Source organism: Clinocottus analis, unplaced genomic scaffold (assembly GCF_023055335.1).
Source record: "Clinocottus analis isolate CAN_PGR_092001 unplaced genomic scaffold, fCliAna1.0.p SCAF_16, whole genome shotgun sequence".
Lineage (NCBI taxonomy): Eukaryota > Metazoa > Chordata > Actinopteri > Perciformes > Cottidae > Clinocottus > Clinocottus analis.
In genome coordinates, this window is record NW_027175887.1 from 2116913 (window position 1) to 2132878 (window position 15966).

Genomic DNA, 15966 nt, shown 5'->3' on the forward strand with positions numbered 1-15966 from the left:
TCAATTATTTAGTATTTTATGAATGATTCAATGAGTGTTCAGTCAAAAAGATTTTTTAAAAAAACAGAAACCGTTTCACCTTGAATGAGTTAAAAATAAAAACATGATTTGATGATCAGTTGACGATATGCAAGACATGTCACACACACACACACACACACACACACACACACACACACACACACAGTCACCAGTCTTAATGTTGTCTTTTAAGGTTGTTCTGCGGCCCCCAAAGTGGCTTCAAGAAGTCAGTGAATGCATCTTTGAGATGCTCCTTCAGCGTCACACCGCCTCATGTAGCTGTGTAGTATTGTGTGCTCGGTGTAGTAGTACTATGGGCGGGGCCCTGGGTAGTTTTGAACGTGATGTCACTATTACCTATTCTTATGAATTAATATAATGACTCTTACAACCGTTGCTCTCTTATTCTGGAAATTGAAATAACTGGCGGTGCCTCCAATAAAATGAAGGATGTCTAATAAAAGGTCTCTGCCTCGTATGAAGTCCTTCATCTGCGTTTTAATGGTATTTTAGCCCTTTTTTAAACAGTTCTCACCAAAAACATGAATTTGCCTTTTTGTGATGAACGGTGACACTTAAAGATACTTTAACAGCCTTAAAAACACAGTTTGGTATTCATGCAACAAACAAAATGACCTGCTAATGGTGCTGGATTCATACTTACGCACAGACACGTGAGTGGTTTCCATCTTTGCCTCGAACTCTTCGCAGAAAAGCAAAGAACTGTCGTTCCCAAAACGGGAAAATATTCCTTTTGTAATTTAAAGCAAACGTTTAAGTTTACACGGTTAAAGAGTTTTTCTAACCTGCAGGTTAACGCGCTCTGATCTCAGCCATAGCGTCTAGCTTTAGTTTCAGCAGAGGTTAAGGTCATGTTCCTCACAGGTGTTGTGTTTGTACTGTGTGTAGCGGCTACACAATACACTACACTGTAGACACGTTTGAGTACGCGTACCCGCAGCTTGAAGAGCTCGGAGAAGGAACCGTGTATGCTGGGAAAAGAAAGACTGATCAATTACCAGTTAGTACTACGTTTGTATTCTTACACACACACACACACACACACACACACACACACACAGTGATCGCTCCGTGCAACGTCAGGGTCATGTGATGCCATGAGGCCCAAAAGAAATGGACAAAAGGTCATCAAAAGGTCATTCGCCATGCTCATACCGAGCCAAACCCTCTCCACCTTCAGTATCAAAGTTGAGTTGTTCCTCTCCTTTTAGTCTCATATTTTAAATCTGCAGCGTACAGGTTCTGGTAAATGGACTCGTAGAGCGCTTTTATAATCTTCCGACCGCTCAAAGCGCTTTAACACGTCATCATTCAGCCATTCCTACACTGATGGGGCGACATGCGAGGTCCCATCAGGACTATCTCTGACATCACGTCCCCTGAATGAGTCCTGGTGCGTCTGTTTGACTCTTTAGTTTACTGCTGTTCACGCGGTGCAACAGATGCTCTCCACCACCATGCGGCGCTGTGGTACAAAGGTCTGAAAGGTTCAGTTGAACAGGTGAAGCTCCTGTGTGAATTTATTTTCATGAAGGAAGACAGAGTTTATTAAATACTTTTGAAGTTTAAGTGTCTCCAATTGTGACATTAATTAAGCATTAATGAACGAATGGGAGGTCATTATTTATAAAAGTTATTGGTTAGTCGACCTGAGACCTGATTATTGAACACACTTTTTCTCATCAAATTTCTTATGAACACACTTGTTACATTACACAGTGTTGTTTGTGTGTGTTATGCAATTTTGTCATTGCGTAACAAGCGCATATAACCTATTTTTAGTTACGATGTGATCACTTTCACTGGTCAATGATTTTAGATCACATTTTCCTTCAATTTAGAAAGAGATTTTAAAAGATTTGTATTACTTGTATCTTCTGTTGTGCGACTCCACTGTTTCTTGTGCAATCATCCCCTTCGTACGTGGAGCAGAAACCCTTGAGGACCTGTCAATCTGCCCCTGCATCATGTTGTGTGTTCGCCCCGTGCAGCGAGATGTGGATGAAGCGGCGTGCTTACTTCACTGTGTGATGCACAGCGTCTCAGTTTGTTCCCAACGGCGCAGCGGGGATTTAATTGCTTCAGCTGACAACTGGTGGACGGGCCGGTGAGCGTTGTGGTCAGGCGAACACGGTTCTGCTTGAAAAGGGAATGTATCTGTCTACATGTACATGTATGTAATCAATCTTTGTCTGGTTTTCCCACAGAACGTGACTCACACTGCAGTTTTAGATTCGTCAGGTGGCCACAAACACAACTCCAAAATGAAGGCTGATCATGTGTATTTTGTTGTGTTTGTATCTCTTTTGTTATTAGTCTGATGCTCCACATGGTTTCTCTGAGAAACCTTCATTGGAAACTATTTGGAAAAGGGTCAGCACCATCAAAAAAAGGTGGCAGGTGATTGAATGAGCCATCTGCGAATCAAACTCTTGCTGAAAAAACCATCGAGAAAAGGTTTTGGCGTCATTCTTTGCTCGTCTCTCTCTCTCCAGTTCTGTTAGAAGTTATATGCAAACCTCTTCAGGGGCCACCATGGCTGTTTAGAAGGAACAGTTGCCTCTAGACCGTGTGTAAGGAGTGGACGACGTAGCCGTCGTGAAGTCACCCACACGATTCAAAAGCACTACTCGATAGCGTGAGAATCCAGCTGCCGTGCAATGTTTTGCCCCCAAGAAGCAAAAAACTAATAGACAAATCACATTTCTATGAAAATGCGGCATGAAACCCGCCAGTAGCCCCATATTTCACCCCAGTAACACCCTGAAAACCACATGCTTTACCCAGTGCATTAACCCTGCTGCTTCAGCAGCTCAGGCACTACTCTTATAGAAGCTGTTTTCAGATGCCCTTGTCTCCCACTCTCCACTGGCGATTTAAGATCCACTTAATTGTCTTCCGCTCTGGTGAAAAGATAACAGATCCAGTCTTCTGCCTTGCGTGTACATGAACCAGGTTATCAGCAGGACATGTTCCCCTTATCACTCACCCAGCTTCCTCTGCATTGTTGATACAGCTGTGTGCATTTGAAATGTACCTCATAAATCATATCATTTAAAGAACCCCTCCATCCGGCTCCCAGGCCTTTGTGAATGCGACCCGGTGGATTCGATCAATCAAACAACGCTTGGTCTGGACTTTATTTATTCATTAATGATAATTGTAGTGACGATATGTAGCGCAGGTGTTCACCAGTCAGTCTTTCACGAGTCAGTCATCTGGCTCACTTAGCTCGGGTGGGATGGGAGGAAGTGGGTTTATTTGCTTGGGGGGGGCAAGAAATGAATAAGAAGGTTGATAGCACTTAAGTTTCTAGATATGAAGCTGGGGCCAGCAGTTGGCTAGCTTAGCTTAAAACTTCAAAACGTAAACTTTATTACGTCGTCAATTTTTACACACTGCAGTGTCACGGGTTGTCTTTAGGGCAGGCGAGGGTGGGGCAGTGCAAAAGAGGGAAGAAAGTGGTTATTGCACCAAAACAAAACTCAACTCTGCAAAGTCCATGTTACAAGGTCCTCCTCTTCGTAGTCCTTTTCTTCCAAGTAGGTGTTGGTTGACTTCCTGCTTGTCCAGCTCCTTGTGCTCTCCACTCTGCCATTTATTAAACTTCTGCTCCAATGAGGTGCCCTAAGCACCTGCAGCTGGGTGAGTGATGCGGCAGTCTGGGAGATGAAGTGTAGACCCTGGCGGCCATTTTGTAGTGTGGGCGCGGATCATGAGTTGGAATGTAGCGCCCCTCCATACCTGTCCCCTTGTGACACCACAATACATACGCGAAATTTGCCCTAACGCTAACCGCTAGCCCTTTCTGCATTTAGCATAAAGAACTAGCTAGCCTGGCTCTGGTCAAAGATAACAAAAATGTGCCTTGCAGCACTCCTAAAGGAAAATAAATTGCATTTGCACGTTATACATGTAAAGCCACACAGAAACCGAATTGTAACAACAGCAACTGTTCGATTTACGCGGGGTCGGATGTGTCTGACTATTTCCTGGCTGGGACCTGTAACTTCCTGGAGTCTCTGCTTGTTTTTCCTCACAAGTTCTCCCAGTGTTTTTTGTATGAATTAAACAAACAAGTTAATCAGAAGGTAAGGCGGATTTTGTTCCTTTTCCCCACCAGGAAGCAAAGCCAACTGTTTTTCTCCCGTTTCCACTCTTCACGCTTAACTCAAGCTAAGCTAGTAGCGGTAGCATCGTGTTAGCCGTACAGATATTTCACATGATTATTAAAACTATTTTCTTTCGATGTTTGACGGCGGTAATGAAATGTTGACTATTGGGCTGATCATGAAGCTGAGGTGGAAGAGAAAAATACATATAATTACTTTCTGCTCTCACTTTCTCTTGCGTGGAAACAATAATGTGAACAGTACAGAGCGCAATTAGCAAAAACAAATCAGCAAGAGTTTCATGGAATTGATCCCGAGGCATGATGCAATGTGGAAATTAGCTGCATGTATCTCTACTTCTGGCACAAACTCAATACCTCTCTTCCATTGCAGTGGACCTAAGAGCTTCGTTTAACAAGCCGGTTCATCACAGGGATTCATTTCTGCTTCAATCCAACTGCACATGGATGTAAATTCTCTCAAAGCCAGCGCACGCGGCCGGCACATTCACACTAGAGGGAAATAAACACAAGTGTGAACGCGACGCACGCTCATGTACACACATGGACATTAAAATGCCCTCCTACAACACACAGACATCTCTCTCTCTCTCTCTCTCTCTCTCTCTCTCTCTCTCTCTCTCTCTCTCTCTCTCTCTCTCTCTCTCTCTCTCTCTCTCTCTGAGCCCCCAGCAAGACAAAGCTCTCTACAGCACATGATTGAGCAATCTAATTATAAAGGTTGGGGGCCATCCAGTAGTTTACTACCAGTATTTATTAGCTGTAGTGGTGCTGCTCAGCAGTAGGGACCTGTAACATATGGAGCAAATTAATGCAATATGGAGTCAGAGCTCCTGGGCGAAGACAGCTGGGATGACAAGTTTGAGGAAGATGTACACAGTTGCTTCCTCTCTGAAGGGAGCCATTGTGGGATGTTCTGCCATTTCTTACCCTGCGATAATGCTTCAAGTGCTTTCCAATAGACCGTTTTAAACGTGTCTGTGAGGATGTATATCTGACTGAAAACACTGTGGAAACATTCATTTCATTTGAGTAAGGAAACTTTACCCTACGGTGAGCCAGAAGTTGAGTCGTCCAAAACCCTGAACGTCTGATTTAAAATTTAAAAAATGATTTTGCAAAAACATGGAACAATGTGATGGAACAATTTGGACTTTAAAGTTATACTTTAAAAATACTTATTGATTTGTTTTATGTCAATCCAAACAGTCATCTAACAGTCTGCAAATGTATTTGCTGCAAAACACACGACATCTAATCTAACATGACGAGTCGTTCCCTCATCGGCCTCTCTCTCTGTCTGCCTGTCTGTCTCTCTCTCTGTCTGTCTGTCTCTGTCTGTCTCTCTCTCTCTCTCTCTCTCACTCTCTCTCTCTCTCTTCTCTCTCTCTCTCTGTCTCTCTCTCTCTCTCTCTCTCTCTCTCTCTCTCTCTCTCTCTCTCTCTCTCTCTCTTCTCTCTCTCTCTTTTCATACTGGCTTACCTCGTTTGTTTCTCTGGTAGTTGGTCATTGTTGCAAGTTGCCGTGTGCTTCGTGCTTTTGCTTACCTGCACCGAAACCTACATACATACTTACCTTCCTACCTACCTACCTACCTACTTACCTTCCTACCTACCTACCTACCTACTTACCTTCCTACCTACCTACCTACCTACCTACCTACCTACCTACCTACCTACCTACTTACCTTCCTACCTACCTACCTACCTACCTACTTACCTACTTACTTACCTACCTACATACTTACCACCTACCTACATACTTACCTACCTAACTACCTACCTAACTACTTACCTACCTAGCTACCTAGCTACCTAACTATCTAGCTACCTACCTACCTACCTACCTACCTACCTACCTACTTACCTTCCTACCTACCTACCTATCTACTTATCTACCTACCTACCTACCTACCTACATACTTACCTACCTACATACTTACCTACCTACATACTTACCTACCTACCTACTTACCTACCTACCTACCTACATACTTACCTACCTAGCTACCTACCTACCTACTTACCTACTTACTTACTTACCTACCTACATACTTACCTACCAACCTACCTACTTACCTACCTACCTACCTATCTACCTACCTACCTACCTACATACTTACCTACCTACCTACCTACCTACTTACCTACATACCTACTTACCTACCTACCTACCTACATACCTACTTACCTACCTACCTACTTACCTACCTACCTACCTACCTACCTACTTACCTACCTATCTACTTATCTACCTACCTACCTACCTACCTACATACTTACCTACCTAGCTACCTACCTACCTACTTACCTACTTACTTACTTACCTACCTACATACTTACCTACCTACCTACTTACTTACCTACCTACCTACCTACCTACCTACATACTTACCTACCTAGCTACCTACCTACCTACTTACCTACTTACTTACTTACCTACCTACATACTTACCTACCAACCTACCTACTTACCTACCTACCTACCTATCTACCTACCTACCTACATACTTACCTACCTACCTACCTACCTACTTACTTACCTACCTACCTACTTACCTACCTACCTACCGACCTACCAACCTACCTACCTACTTACCTACATACCTACTTACCTACCTACCTACCTACCTACCTACTTACCTACCTACCTACCTACCTACCTACTTACCTACATACCTACTTACCTACCTACCTACCTACCTACCTACCTACCTACTTACTTACCTACCTACCTACCTACATACTTACCTACCTACCTACCTACTTACATACCTACCTACCTACCTACCTACATACTTACCTACCTACCTACTTACCTACCTACCTACCTACCTACATACTTACCTACCTACCTACCTACTTACTTACCTACCTACCTACCTACATACTTACCAACCTACCTACCTACTTACCTACATACCTACTTACCTACCTACCTACCTACCTACCTACCTACCTACCTACCTACCTACTTACTTACCTACCTACCTACCTACTTACCTACCTACCTACCTACTTACTTACCTACCTACCTACCTACCTACATACTTACCTACCTACCTACCTACCTACTTACCTACCTACATACCTACCTACCTACCTACTTACTTACCTACCTACCTACCTACCTACCTACCTACATACTTACTTACCTACCTACCTACCTACCTACCTACTTACCTACATACTTACCTACCTAGCTACCTACCTACCTACTTACTTACCTACCTACCTACCTACCTACCTACCTACCTACCTACCTACCTACCTACATACTTACCTACCTAGCTACCTACCTACCTACTTACCTACTTACTTACTTACCTACCTACATACTTACCTACCAACCTACCTACTTACCTACCTACCTATCTACCTACCTACCTACATACTTACCTACCTACCTACCTACCTACTTACTTACCTACCTACCTACTTACCTACCTACCTACCGACCTACCAACCTACCTACCTACTTACCTACATACCTACTTACCTACCTACCTACCTACCTACCTACCTACCTACTTACCTACCTACCTACCTACCTACCTACTTACCTACATACCTACTTACTTACCTACCTACCTACCTACCTACCTACCTACTTACTTACCTACCTACCTACCTACCTACATACTTACCTACCTACCTACCTACTTACTTACCTACCTACCTACCTACATACTTACCTACCTACCTACCTACTTACCTACCTACCTACCTACCTACCTACCTACCTACCTACCTACCTACTTACATACCTACCTACCTACCTACCTACCTACCTACCTACTTACCTACCTACCTACTTACCTACCTACCTACCTACCTACATACTTACCTACCTACCTACCTACTTACTTACCTACCTACCTACCTACATACTTACCAACCTACCTACCTACTTACCTACATACCTACTTACCTACCTACCTACCTACCTACCTACTTACTTACCTACCTACCTACCTACCTACCTACTTACCTACCTACCTACCTACTTACTTACCTACCTACCTACCTACCTACCTACCTACCTACATACTTACCTACCTACCTACCTACTTACCTACCTACCTACCTACCTACTTACTTACCTACCTACCTACCTACCTACCTACTTACCTACCTACCTACCTACTTACTTACCTACCTACCTACCTACTTACCTACCTACCTACCTACCTACTTACCTACCTACCTACCTACTTACCTACCTACCTACCTACTTACTTACCTACCTACCTACCTACCTACCTACATACCTACCTACCTACCTACTTACTTACCTACCTACCTACCTACCTACCTACCTACCTACCTACCTACTTACCTACTTACCTACCTACCTACTTACCTACCTACCTACATACTTACCTACTATTTTACTGTGTGAAGATACAAAAGTTGAAGCTCATCCCCGGAGCTCATCCTGCCGAGTCAAATTTCTCCCAGAGCTCGGCCAGAACTTGAATCGGGTTTTCAGGGAAACGAGTGTCGACTCCCAGACTAAGTGTTTGTAGTCGTAGGATGTTGAATTATTAATATCCACCATAAACTTCACACTCACATTGTTGTCTTTCCTTGACCCAGGCATTGTAAATAAAGTAGAAAGCGCTGTTTTAAAGTCACACGCTTTGAAGTCTGTCCATGTGGTATAACTCTAGACTAAGCAACTGTTATTGTGAGTATAGTGTCCTGTTCTAAAGCCTGCTATTGACATTTCAACACTTCTGTGAGTCATAATCGTCATCATCATGGTAGAATGGTTAAACATAACTGAGTTAATGACTTGGTGATTTTGTTCTGTGAACCGTGCAGCAGCCCAGCGTCTCGGCAAGGCAGGCGGTCTCCGGTGTTCAGGGCGAGGCTCAGGTCGGACTAACGCGAGGACCATTACACAAACATCGACTTTCAAAGTGTGTCCCGGTGTATTCCCTGTTGCGGTGGGAGGAGGAATAAAAAGAAAGAAAGCGACATGTCATCGGGACACGGGCCAGACGTTGGAGGCAGTTCTGTTGCCGTTTACGAGGCGGCGATGCCAAGTCCCCTATAAACCATCATACCTGTGTTTCACCTTTTGACAGAAGGATTTTCACAGCATTAAAAATACAAAACACTGTTCATGATGTTGACTGATGCTTTGTTCCCCTCACCGACCCTGCAGCTCCATGTCTGTCTGTTAATATAACAGAGATTTAAAGGACTTTAAACTTCAGAGGGTGTGGTGTGAATATGCTATCACAGCGGGCTGCCGTTTATTGCACTGAAAAATCAAAAATCATCACAAAGCAACACTACTTCTTGACACTTCCAAATAAGTCAAAATATACTAGCTGTCTGAGGTAATATACTTCGACCCCAGTATGTCAAACGTTAGCTAGTTAAAGCCAAAATCAATACACATGACCCTGGCTTCCGTGGTAATAACCTGTTCAGGTCAGAGAACATAAAAGACGCCGTTCATCTCAAAGTCAGCTGACCTGAATGTTTACCCGCCTCGATGTGAGTTCTGTGCTGTAATATCTTCCTGTTGTATAGTTCTGGTTGCAGTGTATGTCCATGACAAAAGCTGACAGGAAGTCAACATGGACCCAAGCTGTTGCCTAGCGTTGACCCGCTTTCCCCGGATTGTAATCTCAGCCAGCTGAAACGAGACAATCTCTGACGCTATCCTCATCCTAAACTCTCTGTTAGCGCTCTCAAGCCTCCGTCTCGTCGTGTTCGTTCCTGTCCAACGAAACTAAATGAACCACATCAAAAACATGTGGGACATTTTTTTTGTTTTTTTTTACAATCAACACTTGAAATGATGCGGGCACTTGTAAATGACACGGCAGTACAACATGTGAATCATGCCATGGTGTTTCATTTTCACCTCTTGACTTTGTTGGTTTTTGATGTCTTTTTACAAAATGTACCAAAACACTGGCGAAGAGGAAGATCTCGGGTAGATAATGACAAGAATAAATACACCCTCCAAACTAAATCATACCCTCTAAACTAAAAAGGTAAGCTGGTTTGAATTGACATCAAACTCTATAACTAAGCTCTTTCACAAGATATTTATCCACGGCTGGACGACAGAGGGAACCATGAAGTGCGTCTTTGGATGGATGTGAAAAACAACCCTGAATGAAAACGCTATTGACTCTTTCAGCACAAAGAATTCATGCACAGTTACTGATCCACAACACACCGTGCGCTGCACACACAAACTGACTGTGAGTCGCCCTGCGGGTCAACCCTGATTTCAACCGGGAGAGACTTGTTTCAGAGTTTAACAATAATTTATGAGAACTGCATATTTATGAATAGTGCAAAGTCTTTTCGTGATTGGACACCACACTGCAGGTGGTGGTGGTGGTGCAGAAGGGAGTAGCTGTGACCCGATGATGAATGAGGAGCAGGACTGAGTGCTCATTGGAGGAGGAGGGTCGCGTCGGTTCGAGCTGAAACCACAACTGACAGCAAGCAGAGCGGGGAAACTATTTTAAAGTTCGACAGCAACGCTGTGATTGGCTTAGGGATATAGCGCCGCCTCCGCCTGGTCGGCTCATTCAGCATACACCACCCTTAGTCAGCTGATGGAGTAACCGCTGTGAGGCTCGGACTGAGCTTTATGAATGAACCGGAGAGTAGGGTTTGTCTTCCTCACTGAACTTCCGCTTAAGCTTCATGAGACCTTCCTCTTCGATATTGCTCATATTTAGGGCCCCGGCTCGCCTTCAACCGGCCTGAGTCGTGCTGCTGTCGGCCCTGACTGCTCCTCTCCTGCTCCATCCGCATGAATTCATGTCGCATTAATGCAAGTCATACGTCGCCCTCATCGCCGGAGCCTCTGTGCTCTCTGGTCTCTCTCTGGTTTCCACGGTTCGTGGTAGCTGAGCTGTGGTTGAGCCCCTGTCTGACACACCCGCTGCTACTATTGTTACCATTATGTTATTATCATTAGTCACATTTCTATTAATATTACTGCTTATTGTTACTGTTTTTATTTTAGTCTCTTTTCAGATGCAAGGGACAATGGACAGACGGCATGGTATGACGTGCAGATGGTATTTGCGATATTGGGATATACAAATAACTCTTTAATCCTCAACTCACTTCTGATTATCAAAGGAGACTGATTGTAGAGAGTAATTGATTTCATTAATCTAAACTCCAAGCACTATCCTGAGACAAGTGGATGCATAAATGACTCATCAGTGGACGACCATAGATGCTGCAGTTGAAGACGGCTGATTGAAGGTCAGCTCCGTGACCCTGAAGGGGAAATATTCGGTGATGGAAGACCAAAACCTACCAATGTGACTCAGGATGTGAACTCCCGCTGGACAAAGGTTGTCACTTTCCATTCAGAGACATTAATGCTTCGACACTGAGGAACATGTCACAGGTTCTTTGGCAAACTTGGATCCCACGCACCGCTTTGCTTTCAGAACATCTTCTGGCAGTACTTCCTCACGGTTTGTTTTGAGACGGCGCTTCATGAGTCCGTCCCCTGGTTCCCTCCGTCCCTCTTCAGCCGTGACATCAGGAGGAACCGAGTCCTCTGGAGAAGCTCGGAAAACTCGCTGGTGATCATAAAGGTTAAGAGTTGGCGAGACTGATCCCTGGACAGCGCTTTTTGTTGAGAGTGGAGCCCTTGGGCAGCGTCCCTGTGTGCCCAACAAAATGGAGAGCTTCTGAAAAATGGTCACTGCAAAAGTAAAACCTCTCCTTCCTCTCCTCGAGCCTGATTGGAGCATCCATTTGTCAAACGTGACGTTGCTTTTGATATTTTAAGCACCGAGACCGCCGCCCCGCCAGTGATTCCGATGCACGCAGTCATTTTAGCTAAATGCTAACATCAACATGCTAAGAAACCGATGAATATGATTGGGGATTGGACTGCACATACACCGGTGGCTCCCGCACCCTTTTTTAAAGTTTTTTTAAATGAAGCAACGTCTACGTCAGACTAAAAGCTTACGGCCTCGATGTGATGTTGAAATGTCAGCAGTTCAACTAAAGTAGGTATTTCTGGAGGTCTGAAGAGTTGAAAGTGTATTCTGAAGGTATCATTTGCAACAATTCCCTTCAAAAACAAAGCATATAGACGTATATGACAACAATCCCTCTCAGTCAGAAGTGTGTGTGGCGGCGTCCGCACAGAGGCCACGCCCCCTCTCTGTGTTTCCTCCTTACTTTTGCTGTTTTCGGGACTGTTCTGGGCATCAGCAAAAATCATTTCAATGGCGGTAGCAAAAGCAGGTTTGAAGCTCGTCCTCATGCCCATCGGCGTACCGAGGCTCGCAGACCTCACGGGCCAGACACGGACCGGCCCCGCAGGAGGAAGCGGGCCGTGCGCTGCATTCATTCAAAATCCGTCACGTTTCCGCAAATAACATTTTATTCTTCTGATTCACAGCTTTGTTGTCACTAACGCCCGTCCTGCTCTTCATTCTCACTCGAGCTCGCTTGCCGGACACTGTGTTTACCAACAGAAACGACTATTTTATCACATACAATACCTTTTTTAAAGATGAATAAAAAAATGTCAGAAATAAATCCACAAAGAAAATACACTTTATGGAAGAGATTAGTTGTTTTTTTACTTCTTCAACCACCTAGCGACCCCTTTAGATTTACCTTGGGACCCATTGGGTGTGGGGGTCCCAAACCACGGGTTGGGAAACACTGTGGTAGACATAATGATATGTCCCATGACTCATGAGGGACACTCGCATGCACAAACCAAAGAAAGTCACAGTGCGAACAGTGTTGACTATAATTTCCCCAAAAGCTGTTGATCATCAGTATGAAATGAATCACGCCATCTTGGGCCACGCGCCTGCAGAGGCTCACACACGAAGCACGATTACATCACAGCTGAGGGAAAACAAATGAACTGCACCTGGGGAAGGTGACACAAAGCCCGACGTGGTGCTCAGGTTCAAACGCAGGCCTGGAATCAGGAATATAACCGAGTATCACATGGGGTTTGGTTTGGCAGTTGCATGTCCCTCTATGTGGTCTGATCACTTACTAACACACACACACACACACACACACACATACACACACACACACACACTACAGGAGTGTCACGCAGCAGCTTCCTCTCTGTTCATGCATATCACATGGAGCTGCTTCACGAGCTCCTCCATCATGTGCCGCAAAAGAAACGTCAACACGTCAACACATCCATCCTCACTTAACTTTAGATAAGAGGGTGTGTGTGTGTGTGTGTGTGTGTGTGTGTGTGAGGGGGGGGGGGGGGTAATTCACTGTCCACGCACATCACGTCTGACTCAGACAATGAAAAGCGTGGCCTGCAGTATATTTACTTTAATCTGAGTGGGGAGGGGCGAGCTGAGGGACTTTATAAAAGCAAACGGAAACCTTCACCCGGGACCAACGCGCCAAGCGCCAAGAACCAAACACACTTCCTCTTCCTCCTCCTCCTCTTCCTCCTCCTCCTCTATTTTTCTTCTTCTTCCCCTTGGTGTGAAGCTATTTGGCTGCTGCATGCGTCCGGTCCTGCGTCCACTTCTGTTGTGTTATCCCTGAGGTGACGATGGAGGCTCTGAAGTTGGCCGTGGTGGTCTCGGTGGTCGTGTTCGTGCAGGTGTTCGGCGCGCTGGGGATCCCGCTGTCCAACGGGGACGGGGACGGGGAGATCTGGACGGTGGAGAACTGGCAGGTAAGCGGCACCAGGGACGTGGTGAGAGGTGGATTCGTGGATTATTTGTTAGATTATGAAAACGTGTGTAGAGTTTATTTGCGTGCATGTTTCGAGAAAAGCATCTGCGGGTAAAAACATTCACTTCTCGTGCGTAATGATGAAATAAAACTGTCTTTGACATACTAATCCAAACATATCGTAACCGAGACTTTAATGGCTCTTGTGAAAGTTAATATTGCGTTTAATTTTGCACGATTTCTTCAGACGAAGTTAAATCTCTTATGGGGAGTTTTAGACTATTGCAGACAGTTGAAAAGTGGAAAGAAGATGTCGATTCAAAACATTGAAAATATTAGTTAGTCCGTTGATCATCATTTCGCAGAGAAGTCACATGTTTCACCTGCAGAGTCCTGCTCTCTGCAGGAACAACTCAGGACAAAGAAAGAGTGCGTGTACGACCACGCGCGTTATGTCGGAGACTCCGACGAGTGGATCGATACGTTTATTTGTATTTTTGCATCACTTCCTGTCTTCTCGCGTCTGGATTTTGAGAGAAAGTTCAGAGACGTTTCAGTGCGTTCAGTTAAACTGGAACTTGAAATGTGGGACAGAGGTAGGATTTTGAAAAGTGTGTGTGTGTGTGTGTGTGTGTGTGTGTGTGTGTGTGTGTGTGTGTGTGTGTGTGCGCGCGCGCGTGCACTGCTTATCGTTAATTCAAATACTTTTAAATGTGCTACCTACTCAGTTTCAGCACCGTGGACAGCGCCAGTGCAGCTGTTGGAGGAGTTACAGGACTTGACGCGTGTGTGTGTGTGTGTGTGTGTGTGTGTGTGTGTGTGTGTGTGTGTGTGTGTGTGTGTGTGTGTGTGTGTGTGTGTGTGTGTGTGCAGGGCTACCCGCTAGAGAGAGGAATCACCATCCGGCTGGCAGACCTCATTAAGCGGTCCAAAGCGCAGCAGTTCCACGGCCTGATGGGAAGAAGCTCTGGTAAACAAACAGATGAACACACATAACTGTACTTTGTTGGAATATTAATGCAACAGTTATTATATTTTTTTAAGGAGCCATGTTGTACTACCGTACATATTAAAAGAAAGAACGTTTGCGCTGAAGCTTCATCCCTCTTCTCATTCCAGGAGCATCTCAACCTGTGAGAGTGGGCAAGAAAAGTGAGTGACCAGCAGGACGAAAGACAGTCGTGTTCCCGACAGGTTTAATAATAATTTGCTTTCTTTTCACCCTCGTGTCTGTCTCTCTGCGTATTTCCAGCAGGAAATAGAGGGGAGATGTTTGTTGGACTCATGGGCAGGAGGAGTTTAGGTGGAGGTAATGAAAACTCCTTATTATAACTCCTTATTATAACTCCTTATAACTTCTAAGTTATTCTGATTCATGATTTTATTTTGTGCTTTCAAACGTGTCAGATCTGATTACTATTCATCACGCGTGTAAACGTTTCATTCTTCGTGCCTCCTTGGTGTCAGCTCCTCAGTTTGATATTTCGCCGTTTCGCTCTCTTTTTTTTTCCAGATGTGGAAGAGGAGTGGAAGTCTGACTCTTACTAACAAACTGCAGAAAATCCCCAAAATCAAAGCTGAGATTCAACGACAACGTCCGCGTGTAATTCAGTCCCACGTTGTTGATCAACAGGACGTAACGTGTCACACAGTCTGACCAGGACCGACGCTCTTAATTTAATCTGCTGCCAATCACAGAAATCGCCGCCTCTCCGTCTCTATAATCTTTATTGCTATCAATAATATTCAGTCATACTTAAATCTATGTACATGTAAGTATCGTGTCTTTCAAGGGAGTTTGCTTCTTTCACCCCAGATCCATTAAAGCTGATGACGTTAGCCAAGTGTGTCTTTATTCTGTGTGAAGGACAATGTGGGCGGAGAGGAACGTTTGAGTGTAACGTCACGATCGTCCAGAGGAACCAGCGAAACAAACCATTCACTCTGCGGCTGATTTGGGTATCGGAGGAAGGATTTGCTTTCATTATTGAGGAGAAATCATGCTTTAATAATTCCATAGTGATATAGTGATGGCATAATGTTGCAGCTTAATGAATAAAACATTATTTTGTTCACACAGTTGTCTGCGCTTTGATTTTA

The 15966-nt window shown here is 44.5% G+C and overlaps 1 protein-coding gene across 3 annotated transcripts; it reads left to right on the forward strand.

Annotated features, from left to right (window-relative positions):
• Positions 1–13621: 13621 nt before the first annotated feature.
• Positions 13622–15907, forward strand: tac4 (tachykinin precursor 4). 3 transcript variants are annotated; one of them, XR_011077610.1, is made up of 6 exons: positions 13622–13867; positions 14740–14836; positions 14986–15018; positions 15119–15175; positions 15380–15638; positions 15734–15907. XR_011077610.1 is itself a non-coding variant. In XM_068579300.1 (5 exons), exons 1-5 carry the CDS (start codon positions 13742–13744, stop codon positions 15412–15414), a joined length of 348 nt encoding a protein of 115 aa, XP_068435401.1. In that variant the 5' UTR covers positions 13622–13741; the 3' UTR covers positions 15415–15907. The 3 variants fall into 3 exon arrangements, 2 of the variants coding, with proteins under 2 accessions (XP_068435401.1, XP_068435402.1); XM_068579300.1 differs by having other exon boundaries at positions 15380–15907; XM_068579301.1 differs by having other exon boundaries at positions 15122–15175; positions 15380–15907.
• Positions 15908–15966: the final 59 nt, after the last annotated feature.